At 69.3% G+C, this 15,244-nt stretch overlaps 2 protein-coding genes across 6 annotated transcripts in view; one reads left to right on the forward strand and one right to left on the reverse strand.

The window, feature by feature from the left end:
• Positions 1 to 542: 542 nt before the first annotated feature.
• Positions 543 to 14,151, forward strand: LOC115350202 (cullin-9-like). The gene is given in 30 exon segments (XM_041128251.1): positions 543 to 588; positions 1,443 to 2,051; positions 2,883 to 3,037; positions 3,406 to 3,924; positions 4,067 to 4,202; positions 4,645 to 4,835; positions 5,324 to 5,699; positions 5,922 to 6,123; positions 6,423 to 6,630; positions 6,735 to 6,922; positions 7,051 to 7,268; positions 7,408 to 7,639; positions 8,037 to 8,142; positions 8,308 to 8,535; positions 8,642 to 8,732; positions 8,819 to 8,990; positions 9,164 to 9,269; positions 9,438 to 9,533; positions 9,618 to 9,793; positions 10,178 to 10,311; positions 10,391 to 10,567; positions 10,780 to 10,895; positions 11,311 to 11,493; positions 11,697 to 11,854; positions 12,135 to 12,345; positions 12,446 to 12,611; positions 12,758 to 12,947; positions 12,949 to 13,145; positions 13,485 to 13,681; positions 13,769 to 14,151. Coding segments are annotated over 29 exon segments (6,009 nt in total). The 5' UTR covers positions 543 to 588; positions 1,443 to 1,456; the 3' UTR covers positions 14,054 to 14,151.
• Positions 14,152 to 14,342: 191 nt separating this feature from the next.
• The window catches only part of LOC115350203 (phosphofurin acidic cluster sorting protein 1-like), a 78,543-nt gene continuing 77,641 nt past the window's right edge, over positions 14,343 to 15,244 (reverse strand). For all 5 annotated transcript variants that reach the window (XM_030035584.2, XM_030035583.2, XM_030035582.2 and 2 more), the window contains one exon: positions 14,343 to 15,213. In XM_030035584.2, the coding sequence (XP_029891444.1) occupies positions 15,098 to 15,213 (116 nt within the window). In that variant the 3' untranslated portion in view covers positions 14,343 to 15,097. The remainder of the gene's footprint in view (positions 15,214 to 15,244) is intronic.

Consider the following 15,244-nt stretch of genomic DNA (forward strand, 5'->3'; position numbering starts at 1 on the left):
AGCCTCTGGCCGGAGTCAGGCTTCCAGGAGAGATGAGTGTGGGGCTGTGGGCTACCTCGGCTTGAGCTTGGGGTGAGTGGGGGTCTCGGTGGGATCAAACCGAGCTCCGTACGATCGTGCCGAGCCTGACTGCGGGACAGCCAGGCTCTTCCCCTCCCCGCCTCGACTTGCGAAGCGGTGAAGGCAAGCGGGACAGCCGTGCGGTAAAGCAGGAGGGTGATTGCCAGCCAGGGTGACCTCCTGCGCAGCTGGGGAACACGGACCTCAGCACCTCCCAGCCCCGGTAACACCGTCCCCGGTGCTGCCCGCCTCCCTCGCTGCCCTCCCCATCCCACACCCCCCTAGCCCGCTGCCTCCCAAGTGCCCCTCACACCCCCCAGCTCCCCGTGTTCCCCCCCCCCACCGGTCCTGAACTGCCCCAGCTCCACGCCGTGTCCCCCCCCGCATCCCGGTACCCCCCGGCCCGGGACAGCCAGCAGGGACCGGACCGCTAGCGGAAGAATTTTGGCCCCGTCCGGCTTCCGTCGGGGGGGGCCACCGCGCATGCGCGCTCGCCAACCCGGAAGCGGCGTGGAAGCGGTGTTGGAGGTAAGGCGGCTCGGTCCGGTCTGGCCCGGTCCCGCGGCGGAGGGAAGCGGGTTGGGAAACGGCCTGGCCTGGTGAGCACCTGGAGCGGAGCTGTCTTAGGGTGCTCTCGGGTCTTTTCCTTTTTTTGGGGGAGACCCACGGGAGGCCTCGGGACCGGAGCCCCGAGGTGAGGCGGCCCGGGGCCGGGGCTGCGGCAACCGGGTCGGGCCGGGTCGGGCGCTTCTCGGTGCGCTGGGAGGTCTCGCTTGGCCCCACGCTTAGAAGGAGCTTTATTGCTGCCGTCAGGGCCACGGAAACCCGCTCCCCGGTAATTGCGGTGCCGTGCCGCTCGCCTGCAGCATCCGTGTCCCGGGCACGGGCCTGTTCCTGGGCTGTGCTTCTATTCCCGGTCGGGTGATGAGCCCCGGAGCCCTCCAGCCCAGGCTTGCGCTGGCACTCACGGCCAGGATGGGTGTTCCACCGGGCTGGGGGACCTCTGTCAGCCCACAGCCGGGTTTTACGGTTGAGCTTCCTGGGAATAGCTGGCCTCCTTGGGCAGTGCTGTCCCTGTTCCTGCCATGCCCACAGCCCGTTTAACGGTCTAAAGATCACTCTGTCCTGCTCTGTTATCTTGTTGTTCCACGTGTGCTGTTTTCCAAGGAGAAAATGAGCTGTATGTTATGCTTTATTAATCTTGTTGTGTTAGGGGCTTACAGCGCTGACCTTGAGTACGGGCAGTGCAACTAGCATGTTTTATTTGTCATGCTGCCACGTTACAAGCACTGAGAGCCACAGGATGATAGGTTTCTAGCCGTAGCAAAGCCTGTGGCCTCAGCCGCCTCTCCCCAGCTCCAGCTCCCCCTCTGTCTCCGCAGGCACGTTTTCTGCCATGGTGAATGAAAAGCATAATGGCAACCTGCTTGTGCACCTGGGAGCCAAACTGCAGGCCTACCCAGAGGAGCTGCTCCGGCAGCGGCGAGGCCACGACGGCCAGCCCGAGTACCTGATCCAGTGGAGTATCATCAGCTTGGAAGAGAGAGCAGTGGAAGGCAGCAGTGCCTCCTCTGCAGAGACCAAGCCGGAGAACATCTCGATGTGGATGTCTGCAGAAGAGGTCTGTGCCAGCTGCCCGGCGCTGCTGGGCAAGAGGAAGCTGGAAGGGCAGTGGGTGAAAGAGGAGAAGGCAGCCAGCCCGTTCGCTGCAGATGTCCCGCTGGATGAAGCCTCGCTGCTGGAGATGAAGGCTGATGTCAGGAGCCTGGCGCAGCGAGCTGGCCGGCAGATGGCTGAGACCGGGGCCCCGGAGTCCTCCATCCTCAACACCATCCACGTGCTGAGCGCGTACGCCAGCATTGGCTCGCTGGCGGGCGCCTTCAAGGAGACGGGAGCCCTCGACTTGCTGATGAAGATGCTGTGCCACAAGGAGAAGCAAATCCGCCGCAGTGCCGGCAAGATGCTGAGGGCCCTGGCTTCGCACGATGCAGGTGGGGGCTGCTGCTGCTGCTGCTGCTGCTCAGTGCAGCTGAGGAGGTGCTGCTGGGCAGCTGAGGGGTGCCAGTCCTTTTGTAGGCGTGGGATGCCTGGGAAGCAGTGTGTCCTGGGGCTTGTTGGCGAAAGGGGAAGGATCAGACCGGAGCTTCCAAGGGGCTCCTCGGTCATAGTTGTCTGGGGTGCTTTAGGACTTGGGAACTCTTTCCCCTGACAGCTTCCTGAGCTGGGATGCTGATTAACTGTTGGGAGGACTTATGCCAAGGGGCTTGGCAGAGTGTCGGGGTGTCTCTGCTGCATGCTTTCAATCGGAAAGGCTCTGGCCTGTTCTTGGCCGGGAGCCTTTCCTTAGGCCCTGGTGGGTGGAGGCTGGTCCTTTCCCAGTCCTCTCATTTGAGAGGAGCTGCCGTGGCTCGGAACTGCCCGATGAGGCTTGGGTGTACCTGGAAGGTTGCTAGTGGTGGTGTGTCCCACAAGAGATCTGGCTTTCCCTGTCCTAGTGAGGGAGTGTGGTTCATGTGGTTCTCCAGTGGGCAGATGGGTGGCTGATTCAGGTTAAAACTGAACTTCTTTCTTTTCTGGAACTCTGTTCTGGAGTCGTTTATTTGGGGCTGCTGCTTTGGGGGAATCTCGCAGCTTTAGGGGTGGAAAAAACGCAGTGTCATTCAGTGGAGCAAAATGTTGCCAATCCAGATTAAAGGACGGAAGGTGGTTCCAGGTGACAGTGAGCAGCAAAGCTGTTCCTTGCCTGCAAGTCTGTATCGTGCAGGCAGGGTGGGGTGAGGGTTATCTTTGCGAGGCCTGAAGAGTTTCTGTTGTTGTCGCAGGGAGCTGGGCCCATGTCCTGCTGTCGCTGAGCCAGCAGGATGGCATTGAGCAGCACATGGACTTCGACAGTCGCTACACCTTGCTGGAGCTGTTTGCCGAGACAACATCGTCTGAAGAGCACTGCATGTCCTTTGAGGGGATTCACCTTCCCCAGGTAGCGGCAGGTCCTGTCAGCCCTGGGCCTGTGGGTTTTAGGGGTCAGGAGGGCTGAGAGTGAGGGGGCCAGAGCTGGTGTCGTTGTTTAGGACAGGAGGGTAGTAGGTAGTGGGCAGCTGAGCAGGACTGGCCGTGGGGAGAGCTGGCACAGGATCTGGGCTGGTGTGAGGCTGGGGGGTGGTGGAGGGGCACATGGAGAGCCTTGTCTCTGAGCAGGGAGATGAGGGTGGGCTGAGAGGTCTCTGCTGCTGCCTGCTGGTCTGGAGCTATCGTGGGAGCCTGACTGTGGATGAGCTGGTGGCTCCGGGAGAGCCGGGGGCTGGAGGGGCTCTGCAGGCTCGATTCTGACAGCCGTGCTTGTTGCAGATCCCCGGGAAGCTGCTGTTCGTTCTAGTGAAGCGCTACCTGTGTGTCACTTCTCTGATGGACAAGCTCAGCAGTGGCGTGGAGCAGGGAGGGGAGCAGCAGGACTGCGTCGTGCCCAGCCCGCTCGCTGAGGAGAGGAGCCGTGTGAAGCAGGAGTTTGAGTTCAGCATGGCTATGGCAAACCTCATCTTGGAGCTGGTGCACGTGATGGGCTGGGACCACGGCCACAAGCCAGAGCCGCTGCCCCGACAGGAGCTACGGCCTCGCACCACCCGCTCTATCTTCCAGCATAGGGTCACATCCTGCACCGCTGCTCAAGCAGCTCCCGCTCCCCCACCGAAAGAGCCCAGCATCTTCAAGACGCGCTCGGCCTTCCCAAGCCGCAGCAGCTACGTCGAGTACGTGCAGGCGAACCTGGCGCGCGGCATGAGGGTACGCATGCTGGAGGACTACGAGCAGGTCAGCGCGGGTGACGAGGGTGATTTCCGCCAGAGCAACGATGGCACGCCGCCCGTGCAGGTATCCTCTGCTGGGAGGGCAGGGGCTGTCGAGGGGCCCGTCTAGCTCTGTTGTGCTGTAGGAAGCACGCAGCCTTGCGTGGGAACAGCGGGGCTGGGCTTGCCTTCCCTCAGCTGGGTATGCGTTGGGCTCTCCTTCTCAGGTGTACTGGCAAGCCCTAGGCTGTACCTACTGGGTTCACTGGCACATGGTGGAGATCATCGGCCCTTCGGGGCAAGAGGAGCATGAGGGCCAGGAGAAGGTGTCCGCCCTGACACGCAACCACAAATTGGCAGCAGGTGAGCAGCCTGTCAGTTGGGCCTGCAGCTTTTCTCCCCAGCCTTTCTGTGGCTGCACGCTGGCACTGTGGATTCTGCTGGTGCCGGGTGTCCGAGTGCGTTGCCCTGGCTGGTCCAGGCACCGTGGGAACAGGCTGGGGGAGCAGTGAGCTAGAGGCGCCCGCTTTAAGCGTGTGCATTTTCTGTTCTACAGCCCAAAGAGGTTCTAGTGAAGATGGTAATCCCCATCTCTGCAGGTTCTGGGGTCTCCTCCCAGCACGTTCCCCCTTTCTCGCTGCCCTCCTGTCACCTCCCTTTCCCGCAGCAGGCTGTGGGACGGTGGGGACCTCTTCTGCCCAGACGGTCCGCACGAGCTCTTTCCCTGGGGAATGTGGGGTGTGCAGCAGAGGATGGGGGAATTGGCAGAGCTGACAGTGCCCTTCCTTGCTCTGCTCTCCTGCAGTTGCGCAGCCGTTTTTCTGCAAGCCCTTTGGGGGCCTGTACTCTCTGCCTTACCTGGGGGAGCAGCCGACGAAGGCTGCAGAGGCCCTGAGCCGTGCCGAGTGGTGGGAGCTGCTCTTCTTCGTGAAGAAGCTGGAAGTGCAGGAGCAGAAAGAGATCATCTCTCTCATCCAGCAGGACCAGGGAGAGCCGGTAAGGGCCAGAGCCTGCAGCGGGGAAATGAGAGGGAGGGAGCGAGGGAGAGCGATAGGGAAGGGACCGGGCGCGGAGGAGGAGATGGCAAGCGTGAGTTGTGCAGGGATGGCCTGAACGGGGCAGAACCGGGACTGAAAGGGGAGGGTGAGTCGGGGATGGCGAGAGCGTGGGGAGCTGGGCACAGCAACGGGGTGAGGAGAGATGGGAGGAAACGCGGTCTCCCGTGACCCTGGAAGGGTGACTGTGTCCGGCGAGGTTTGGGTAGGTGAGGCAAGCCCGCGGGGTGATTCCGCCGTTTGCGGTTGGGTGGTGAGTGCCGGTGGGAGGTCTGGGCTGGTGGTAGTTGGGTTGGGGACAGCCAGGGGAGGGTGGCACTGGGGAATGGCCCCGGGGCCCTCCGGCGGTGCAGCCTTTCTGTCCGTTGTGGAGCGGGGCGCGGGGTCTGTGGTGAGTCCGTGAGGGTTAACGTGACCCCATCTGTCCAGCTGTCGGAGGTGGATGAAGAAGCCCTGATCCAGCTGTCAGTACCCGCGGAGCTGGCCCGGAAGATGCTGCGGGTCTTGGAGCAGCGGTGCCAGGGCAGCGCTCAGTGTGACCTGCGCGGCTCCCACATCTACGGCAAATACTTCCTCGGCAGGGGGGCCGAGCAGGATGGCGGGGGTGGCACCGCGGTGTCCTCGGAGGGTGCCGGCTGCAGGAGCGCTGGCCCTGAAGCCACGGGGGCGAAGGAAGACCTTTCCGCAGCCACGGTGCCGCCCCGAGCCCCCGCTGCGGCGGCAAAGTCGGATTCCCAGCTGTTCAGCGAGCTCCTGGAGAGGGAAGGGCTGTTCTTCCCCGAGGTGACGGAGGAGCAGATCAAAGGTAATCGCCTGCTAGGCGCTGGGGCGCACGCGCGGTGCTGAAGGCGGCACCGTTGCCTCGTCGGAGGAAGGCTCTGGGCAGGGCACGGGAGGCCAGGCGCCCAGAGGTTGCCTGGGGCGGGGGGTCCTGTGGGTGCTGGGTCTGCGGGTGCTGGGCACCCCGGGAGTTGCTGGGGGTGTTACTGCTGCCCTAACGCCTGCGTGCCCGTCTCCCTCCCGCCAGCGCTGGGCATCTGCGAGGGGGCGAGCGAGAGGGGCTCGGCGGCCAAGATTGCAGCCGTGGTGGACGTGGTCCAGAGCAGCAGCTCGGAGGTGGGGCTGCGCTTAGCCGGGCTCAGGCACATCGTGAAGATCCTGGAGGAGGAGCCCGAGCCCGAGCAGCAAGTCGGCAGAGCCCAGGGCGGGCTGGGGACCAGGAGCGTTGGGTGAGCCGTGGGGTGCCGCACAGCCCTGCGCGCTGGCTGGGGAGGGCTGTGTCGGCAGGGCGGGGGACAGTACCGTACCGGAGGCGGCAGCGGAAGCGCGGCGGCCGGCGCGTCCCCGCGTGCTCGGCGAGAAGAGAGGCGGATCTCGAGCGCCGTTGTCCCAGGCCGGCTCGTTCCTGGGGCTGACCCGGCGCGGCAGAGGCCCGTGGGCAGGGAGAAGGCGGCCGGCCGGGCCCGGGGTGCCGGCGTGCCGGCGGCAGCGCCGGGAGGCTCCTCCCGAGGTGTCCTTTCCCGCGCAGGGAGAAGCTGGCGAAGGCGGCGGCGGAGCTGCTGAGCGCCGAGGCGGCGGAGAAGGCCCTGGTGGCGGTGACGCTGCGGCTGCTGGCCGCGCTGATGGCGAAGTACGACTGGCGCGTGCCGTTCGCCACGGAGGGCGGCGTGCGGGCCGTGCTGGCCTGCATGCGGCAGCACGCCTCCTCCGCCCTGGTGCAGCAGGCCGGCCTGGCGGTGAGCGCGGCGGCGGGGATGCGGTAGGCGGGCGGGCAGGGCGCCGGCTCGCCCGGGTGCGGCGGAGACGCCCGCCGCCCTCCTGAGCGCCATCGACCTCGCAGGCCCTGAAGGTGTTGGTGGGAGCCGCGGCCGGCGAGCCGGGAGGAGCCGGCGGGAAGCCCCTGAACCACGCCGACGCGCAGATGATGCGGGAGATCTTCGCCAGCATCGGCTCTGCCTCCGGCGAGGGCTCGTCCGGCCTGCTGAGCGCCATCCCCGCCGCCGTCAGCACCCTGCGGAGGGTCCCCGGGTAGGGGCAGAGCGAGGGCGCGGGCTGGGGGCGGGGGGACGCCCTCGGCACCGGGGGGACGGGCGAGGCGGGCCGGTGGCTCGCCGTGCTCGGGGGAGGAAGGCGCCCGCGCGGCTCTGTCCCTTCAGGGGCTCCTCGGGCGTGCGGAACGGCTTGCTGGTGGTGAACATGCTGATGGACGGCCACCGGGGCCTGGCGGAGCAGCTGGCGAGCTGCGACCTCCCCGGGGTGCTGCAGAGCTGCTGGCGGGACGGGCAGAGCGCCGGCTGCCCTCACGCGATGCTGGCCCTCGGCGCCATCAACCGCCTGGCGGAGCACCGGCTGCCCCCGGGCCCGGAGGCGGCAGGTAGGTAGCGTGCCGCCCGCGCCCGCCGCCGTGCCGCGGGCCCCCGGGTGCGGCGGGCAGGGCCGGCTCCCCGGCCGGGGCGGAGCAGCCCGGGGGCCGCGGTGTCTGCAGCGGGACCCGCGCGTCCTTGTCGCGGCAGGCGGAGAGGCCCCGCTGGACCTGCGGGGCGTGCGGACGCTGCTGGGCGGCCTGGGGGACGGCGTCTCGTCCAAGGAGGTGGTGGTGGCACTGGAGCGGCAGCTCTGCGGCGAGGGCCCCGTCCCCTCCGGCGAGGCGGCCCGGCTGCTGCGGGACCCCAGGTGCTTCAGGCTGCTGCTGCGCGGCTTTGAGCTGCTGGGGGCGGAGAAGGGCGCGAGCCTGAGCGTCCTCAGGTGGGTCCGGGGGGACGCGGTGGGGTCCGGGTCCTCCGCGGCAGGCGTGCGAGCGCTGGCGGCGGTGCTGGGGGGACGCGGCGCGTGTCTGTGGGTCGCGGGGGGGCTGTCCTCCTTCGGCAGGGGCACCCCAGCGCGTAGGCGGGTGCCGATCGGGGCGTCCTGGGGCGCAGGGACGGGCGGGGGCAGAGCGGCGCGTGCCTGGGTGCCGGTGGGGTGTCCGGGTGCCTGGGGAGCCCTGGCTCCCAGTCCCTGGGGGGTGTCCGGGTGCCTGGGGAGCCTCGGCTCCCAGTCCCTGGGGGTGCCGGCCTTGCAGGTGGGGCAGAGAAGCAGGGCTGCCTCTGGCACGGCTGCCGGCGTGCCCCGGCCTGAGTGGGCCCCCTCTGTCGTCACTCAGGATCCTGAACAAGTTCCTGGACGGTTACCAGGAGGACGTGCTGCCCTGGCACGAGTGCGTGGAGCCCTGTTTGTCCTCCCTGAGCGCCCACAGCGGCGACCGGGAGGTGAGGGGGCCCCGGTCCCGCTGGCTGGCGTGCCCGGCGCCGCAGCCGGCCGGGCTCTGGCGGGCGCTGCCGGGGCGGAGGGGATGGAGCGCCGCGGCACCCCGCTGCCGGGGCCCGGCGGGTTCCCGGCGCCGGCCCGGCCGCTCAGCGCCGCCTGCTCCGCAGGTGGTGCAGGAGGTGGTCGGCTTCCTGCACCGGCTGGCCACCGCCAGCAAGGACTGCGCGGTGGTGATGTGCCGCGTGGGCGCCCGCGAGGCTCTGTCCAAAGCCCTGGACAAGCACGGCACGGCCCCGGCGCTGGCGCCGGCCCTGCTCGACCTGGTGATCGACTGCGAGAAGTACGCCAGCCTCTACAAGAAGCTGACGACCAGCATCTTGGCCGGCTGCATCCAGGTGGGTCCCCGGCACCGAGGGGCGGCCCTCTGCCCGCCGCAGCCCCGCGGCGGGCGAGGGGAGGAGGACGCCGGGCCCCCGGTGAGAGCCTCGCCCCGTCCCGCAGCTGGTCCTGGGGCAGATTGAGGAGCACCGCCGGAGCCACCGGCCCATCGGCATCCCCTTCTTTGACGTCTTTCTGCGCAACCTGTGCCGAGGTGAGCGCGGGGAGCGGGAGCCGGCCCCCCCCGTGCCCGCCGCGTGCCGGCCCGGCGGCCGGAGGCTCCCCGTGCTCTCCCCGCAGGCTCCAGCGTGGAGGTGAAGGAGGACAAGTGTTGGGAGAAGGTGCAGGTCTCCTCCAACCCCCACCGGGCCAGCAAGCTCACGGACAGGAACCCCAAGACCTACTGGGAGTCGAACGGCAGCACCGGCTCCCACTTCATCACCGTCCACATGCAGTGCGGCGTGGTGGTCAGGTGGGGCTGGGCCGGGGGGTCTCGGGGCCAGGAGGGCCGGCGGCCGCGCGGGGAGGAGAGGGCTTTGGGGGTCCGCGCGAGCCCTGCCCCAGCGGTCCCCGTCCCGGGGGTTGCCGGACGCGGGCAGCGGCGCGTGGGGCCGGCGGGGCAGCTCCGCGTTCGCTGTGCCGCAGGGAGATGAGCATGCTGGTGGCCAGCGAGGACTCCAGCTACATGCCGGCCCGCGTCGTGGTGCTGGGGGGAGACAGCCCGGCCACCGTCAGAACGGAGCTCAACGCGGTGAGTCTCGCAGGGGCCGCTCGGGCCCCACGGGAGCGGCGGGCCGGTCCTCGCTGCGCCCCGCGAAGGTCTGGCCCCAGCGCGGGGGCTCTGGGAGGCGTCCCACGGGGGGGCGGGGATGGCAGGAGCTGCGCTGCGGCGCGCTGAGGGCTCGCCGTCCGCCTGCAGGTGACCGTCCTGCCCTCAGACAGCAGAGTGATCCTGCTGGAGAACATGACCCGCTTCTGGCCCGTCATCCAGATCCGGGTGAAGCGGTGCCAGCAGGTAGGGGAGCGGGGGGCCGGGCCGGGGAGGCGGCAGCGCGGGGGGCCGGGGGCCTGAGGAGCTGAGGGTCGCGCTCTCCCGCAGGGCGGCATCGACACGCGTGTGCGTGGCATCGAGGTGCTGGGTCCCAAGCCCACTTTCTGGCCCATCTTCAAGGAGCAGCTGTGCCGGCGGACGTTCCTCTCCTGCACCGCTCGGGCTCACGCCTGGTGCCAGGAGATCTGCCGCGACCGGGGGCGACTGCTGCAGCTCTTCGGCAGGTGGGTCGTCTCCTGGCCGCGCCGTCGCGTCCCCGGGGGCCCGGGGGGACGGTGCTGGCAGCCCGCGAGGGGACTGCGGGGCCGGGAGAGGAGCGGCCGGGTGTCCCGCGGGGCCGGGGCCACCTCGGGGTCCCCCAGGTTTAAGCTGGGCAGGTGGGCGCAGCTCACCGCCCCCCCCCCCCCCCCGGAGAGAGGCGGCACGCAGGGGCAGGCGCAGGTGGGATCTTGCGGCCGCAGGCGCCGCGCGGCCCCCCGGCTGCTGGGGGCGAGCGGGGCCGCTGAGCCGTCGTTCCTGGCGAGGGGCAGAGCGGGGAGCGACGGCCGCGCTCCGCTTTCCCGGGGGGATCCCCCCAGCCGTCAGCAGGTGCCCGGTCGCTGTTGCAGGCTGAACCGGGCGCTGCGGCACGAGCAGGGCTTCGCCGACCGCTTCCTTCCCGACGACGAGGCGGCCCGCGCCTTGGGCAGGACGTGCTGGGAGGCCCTGGTGAACCCCTTGGTGCAGAGCATCACCAGCCCAGGTACCCCGCGCTCTCCCGGGCCCGTCGGCGCCGTGCCCCGGGCCGAGGCGCCCCGCTCTGAGCTTGCTTGGCCTCGCAGACCCGCGCGGCGTCAGCCCCCTGGCCTGGCTGCTGAGCGAGTACCTGGAGAGCGTGGAGCCGCCCGGCTGCGCCGCGAGCCGCGGCGCCGTCTTCGGTTCCCGCGTGCGGCGCCTGACCCAGCTCCTGGTGCACGTGGACCCCGGCGGCCCGGAGCCGGAGGAGGCGAGGGCGGCCGGTGAGCGAGGGGCCGCCGTCCCGTGGGGCCGGGCGAGGGGTGGTCCCGAGCGCCAGGCTGCGGCCGCGGGGAGCTCCGGGGACGGCCCTGCGGCACGGGGGGCTCCGGGCTCGTGGCCGTGGCTTCCCGGCGCCTCCTCTGCCCCGCGCTCCCGGGGCGAGGGGGAGGCCGCTGGCGGTCAGCGCGCCGAGCCCGGGGTCGTCCCTCGGCAGGCGGGAAGGAGGGGAAGAACAAGGAGGTGCCGGCCAGGGCTGCGAAGGCGGCGGTGGAGAAGGCGAGCGGCCTGCGGGGCATCTCGCAGTGCTGGCGCGGCGTGGTGCAGCGGCAGGTAGAGCCTGGGGGGCCGGAGAGGGCGCGTGGGACCCCGCACCGGGCGGGCGTAGGGGGGAGCGGGGCTGTTCCTGGCCCCCGCGGGGCCCGGAGGGGTGTGGGGGCAGCCCCGCTGCACTCGCCCCCCTGGCCGGGCTCGTGCTGCAGGCCGGGAGACGGGTACGGTGTCGCGCCGCTTATTTTCTGCTGGGCAGCTGTCTGGCCCCCCGCAGCCCCTGCCCACCCCTCGGGGCTGCGCTCCCGCCTCGCCGCAAGCTCTGGCTCGCCCGCGGCTGCACCGGGGCCTCGGGTCATCCCCCGGCCGGGACCTGGGCGGTCAGCGTCGGCGGAGCGAGGCTGGGGCCGCGGACCTTCCCGCGGGCCACGGGCACGTCCCGCCGCGGGGCTCAGCCCTGTCGCGCCGCATCCCGCAGGTGCAGCGGTTCCTGGAGGCGGCGGGGCAGGCGCCGGACCTCGTGGAGCGATACTGCGGGCTGTACCAGCGCCTGCGCGGCGCCACGGAGGAGCTCTTCGGGCAGCGGGCCGCCTTCGTGCTGGCCCTGGGCCAGGGCTTCGCGGGGGCTTTGCTGCAGCTCTCCTTCCTCACCGCCCTGCACGTGAGTCGAGGGAGCGTGGCACCGGGGCCGGCGCGCTCCTGCCCGGACCTGGCGCCCGGGCACCCTCGGCCCCTGCCCGAGAGCCCCGGGGCTCGCCGGGTGCTCCCCTCGGGGACGTTCCCCCCGGGGACGTTCCCCTCGGGGACGTTTCCCCGCGGCCACCCGGCGAGCTCCCTCCACAGCCGGCCCCGTCCCTTCCGCAGGTGAGCGAGCAGTTCGCCCGCTACCTCGACGCGCAGATCCAGGAGCTCCACGGGGCTGCGGGCGGCACGGGGCCGCTGCAGCGGCTGCAGCGGATCCTGGAGCCCTTCGTCGTCTTCAGCGGCCTGGAGCTCGCCCACACCTTCGAGCACTTCTACCGGTGAGGGGCCGAGGGCTGCCGCGTCTCCGCGGGACCGGAGGGTCTGGCGCGGCGCGGGAGGCGCAGGCCGTGCCGAGGCCGTGGCTGAGCCCGGGCTGGCGCGGCAGCGGTGCTCCCGCTTTGCTTTTCCCGGCTCCGGCACGGGGAGGGGAGACGGGTGCTGCCGGGCCCCTGCGCCTCGGCGTGAGGCCAGAGCCGGGGCCGTCGCCGTCTCCTGCCGGCCGGCCGATGGTCGCGGGGCTCGGGCCGGCCCCTGACCCGACGCTGGTGGCCGTGGCAGGCACTACCTGGGGGACCGGCTCCTGGCACAAGGGCCGTCCTGGCTGGAAGGAGCCATCGTGGAGCAGATCGGGCTGTGCTTCCCCAGCCGCTTCCCCCAGGAGATGCTGAGCAACTTGGCTGAGTCGGAGGAGCTCCAGCAGCAGTTCTACCTCTTCCAGCTGCAGGAGCGGGACAAGCGGCTGCTGGAGCTGGACACGGGCCTGGACGAGGTGAGTGCCTGCCGGTGGGGCGGGGAGGCTGGGGGCTGCCCGCCTTCGTCACAGGGACCCGGGGGCCTCTTGTGAGCCGCCCTCGTGTCCACGTGCCCAGGCACCGGGGATGGCCTCGGTGGCGGACGGGCCGGAGGTGAAGGTGCTAGCCCTGTCCCCGCGCTGCTGGCCCGTTTCCCCGTTCTGCTATATGGATGAACCCCGGAGGTTTTTCTCGGCGGCGCTGAGCTCCCCGCTGGACGAATTCGCCGACTTCTGCCGGCGGAGTGAGTGTCGCCGCAGCGGGCGTGGGTCTCGCCGGGGCCCGGGTCCTCCGCGGCAGCGGAGCCGGGAGCGGCAGGAGCGCTGGGCTGCGCTGGGAGCGGCCGGCAGAGCTGGCCCCCGGCCCTTGCGCTGACGCCGTCTCTGGCAGGCCAGAGCCAGCTGGGCTGGGAGTGCACGAAGCCCCGGCGGTTGCAGTGGACGTGGCTGGGCCACGCCGAACTGCGGTTTGGAGACTGCGTCCTCCACGTGTCCACGCTGCAGATGTACATCCTGCTGTGCTTCAACAGCGCCGAGGTAGGAGCTGGGGCCACGATGGGGCGAGGGAGGCGGAGGATGCCGGGGTCTCCGGCGGTCTTTGGGGCTGGACGTGCGGCTGGCGGGTCTCGGCTGGCCGTTGCCCTCCCACGCTCTCCTGCAGGAGGTGGCCGTGGAGGCCCTGCTGCAGGCTACGGGGCTCCCTGCCGACCTGGTGCACCACGCGCTGACGCCGCTGACCCACGGCGAGGGCGTCCTGGTGCGGAGCTGCACGCCGGGAGGTGAGCGTGGGGCCGGGGTACCCCTGGGGGGTGCTGGGGTAGGGGAGGCGAGTTTGTCTGCCAGTGTGCAGGTCCGTGTGTCGGGTTGGGGCCCGAGGCCACGTGGAGGGCTGGGGGCGATGCGTGGGTTGGCGTGGGCGGCTGGGTCTCGGGTCTGCGCGTGGGGCTGGGGGTTGTGCGTGGGGCTGTCGCTTGGGGGGGGGCCGGGGCTGGGGCTGACGCCTGCGAAGGCGGCGGCGGGAGGCCCGGGGTCGGGTCCGACGGCCCCGCGGGTGTCCTGGGGCTCCTTCGGGGCCCAGCTCGGGGCTTGGCTGACCCTGGGTCGGGTGCTAGCTCCAGGTGCGCTGCGGCTGAACCAGGCGGCCCTGGCCCGTGCCTCCGGCCGCCACCTGAGGCTGCTGCCCCGGCAGAGGTACCTGCGGGCAGAGAGGGCTGACGTCAGCGCCCTGGAAAGGAAGAGGAACGTCCTCTGCTGCCTCATCACCCGCATCCTCAAGGTGGAGAAGCAGCTGCACATTGACAACCTGGTGTTTAGGGTATGGAGGGCTCGGGGGGCAGGGGGGCAGAGAGGGGCCACCCGGTGCCGCGCCGCACTGCAGCGTGGGGCTCCCTTGCTGCTGTAGGTGATCGATGCCTGCCAGAAGGGTGAGCTGGGGCCGGGGCTGCGATTCCTGAGCTTCTGCTGCCACAGCGTGGACGTGCTGTCCTGCGTCCTGCACCTGCTGAACCAGGGCTATCTCCGGCGCCAGGAGGAGAGGCCTCATGTCTTGGAATACATCTCTGCTGAACCCACAACACCCCCTACCTCCCAGGTCCAGCCCCAGGTTGCCTTCCAGACTGTAGAGATCAAGACGGCAGCAAGCCCGGCCTCTGCCGAAAGGAGACAGACTTTTTCCACCTTCAGGTAAACAAGGACCTGGCTGGGCTGAGTGGACAGAGGCTGGGTTGAGTCTGTCTCTTCCTGCGTACTTGTGGGTTTTGTTTTAAATAAACGAGCCAAGCTCCACCCAGGCCTGGTTCATAGTCTGTCAGAGAGCTCAACTGGCCCATGGCTGGAAACGCAGCCCAGTTCTAGCACCGGTTGCTGTGCCCTGGGCAGCCCTGAGAGCTGTGCTTGCTGGAGTGGTGGTAGTAGCCGCACCCTGCCCGTACGCATTCTCTCCTCAGGCATGGAGGGACACACACACGCCCCTGCTGTAATGGTACCAGCATTAATTTATTAAAATTAATCCCGAAAAGTAACCGTACAATAAATTTAAAAAAAATAGAATCTTGTAAAAAAAAAACCCAGGTGCCCCCATGCCACACCTCCAGCTGGCAGCACCGTGGGGCAGGGCTGGTCGGGAAGGGATGGGGAAATGAGGGGGACAGCCTCAGCCGCGCTCTGCTCTGCCAGCCTTGGCAGCGGGGCTGCAGGGGGACTACAAAAGCCGCTGAGGCTCAGCCCTGCGGGGCAGGGCCGGGCACAGCAGCGTGAGGCTGGCAGTGGGGCTGGCAAGGGGATATTACAAGGTTGGTGGGCCCTGCATCCCCCCCCAGGAGCAATCCTGCTGGCTCCAGCACTGGGGAACATGCCTGGGCCCAGCCCAGCTGGGGCCCCGGCTGGCTGGGGAGCTGGCCTGGCAGGCATGTCGGGGGGGAAAAGTGGGGCCCAGAGCCCTTTCTGGGTCCCTGCTGGCTGGTGCCAACCCTTGTCCCAGGCTGCTGTTGGGGGTCATGGGAGGCAGATGGCGTGGTGCCCTGGCTGGTGTTGGAGGGTGCACGGACCCGGTCTCACTGGCCTCACCTTCACGGGTCTTGGCCCACAGGGAGCGGTGCGGGTGTGTTATCTCCCTCTGCAGAGCAGGCAGGGGCTGGGCCGCAGCAGAGAGGGGACAAGAGCAAGTCTGTCTCTGTCTCCCTGTCTCCTCCTGCGACCCTCCGCAGCTCCATCCCTGGGCAGCCCCTGCATCTCACACGCTCTTCGAGTAGCCAAAGATGCCCACAGGGAGGTACTTGACGTGCGTTGGCCACTGTGCCGCCAGCTGGAAGAACTTCACATCGTTCCACTCCACCCCATCTATGGAGACTGAGGGGAGAGGGTGCAGTGAGGCGCAGCC

This window comes from Aquila chrysaetos, chromosome 13 (genome assembly GCF_900496995.4).
Source record: "Aquila chrysaetos chrysaetos chromosome 13, bAquChr1.4, whole genome shotgun sequence".
In the NCBI taxonomy this organism is placed as follows: Eukaryota; Metazoa; Chordata; class Aves; order Accipitriformes; family Accipitridae; genus Aquila; species Aquila chrysaetos.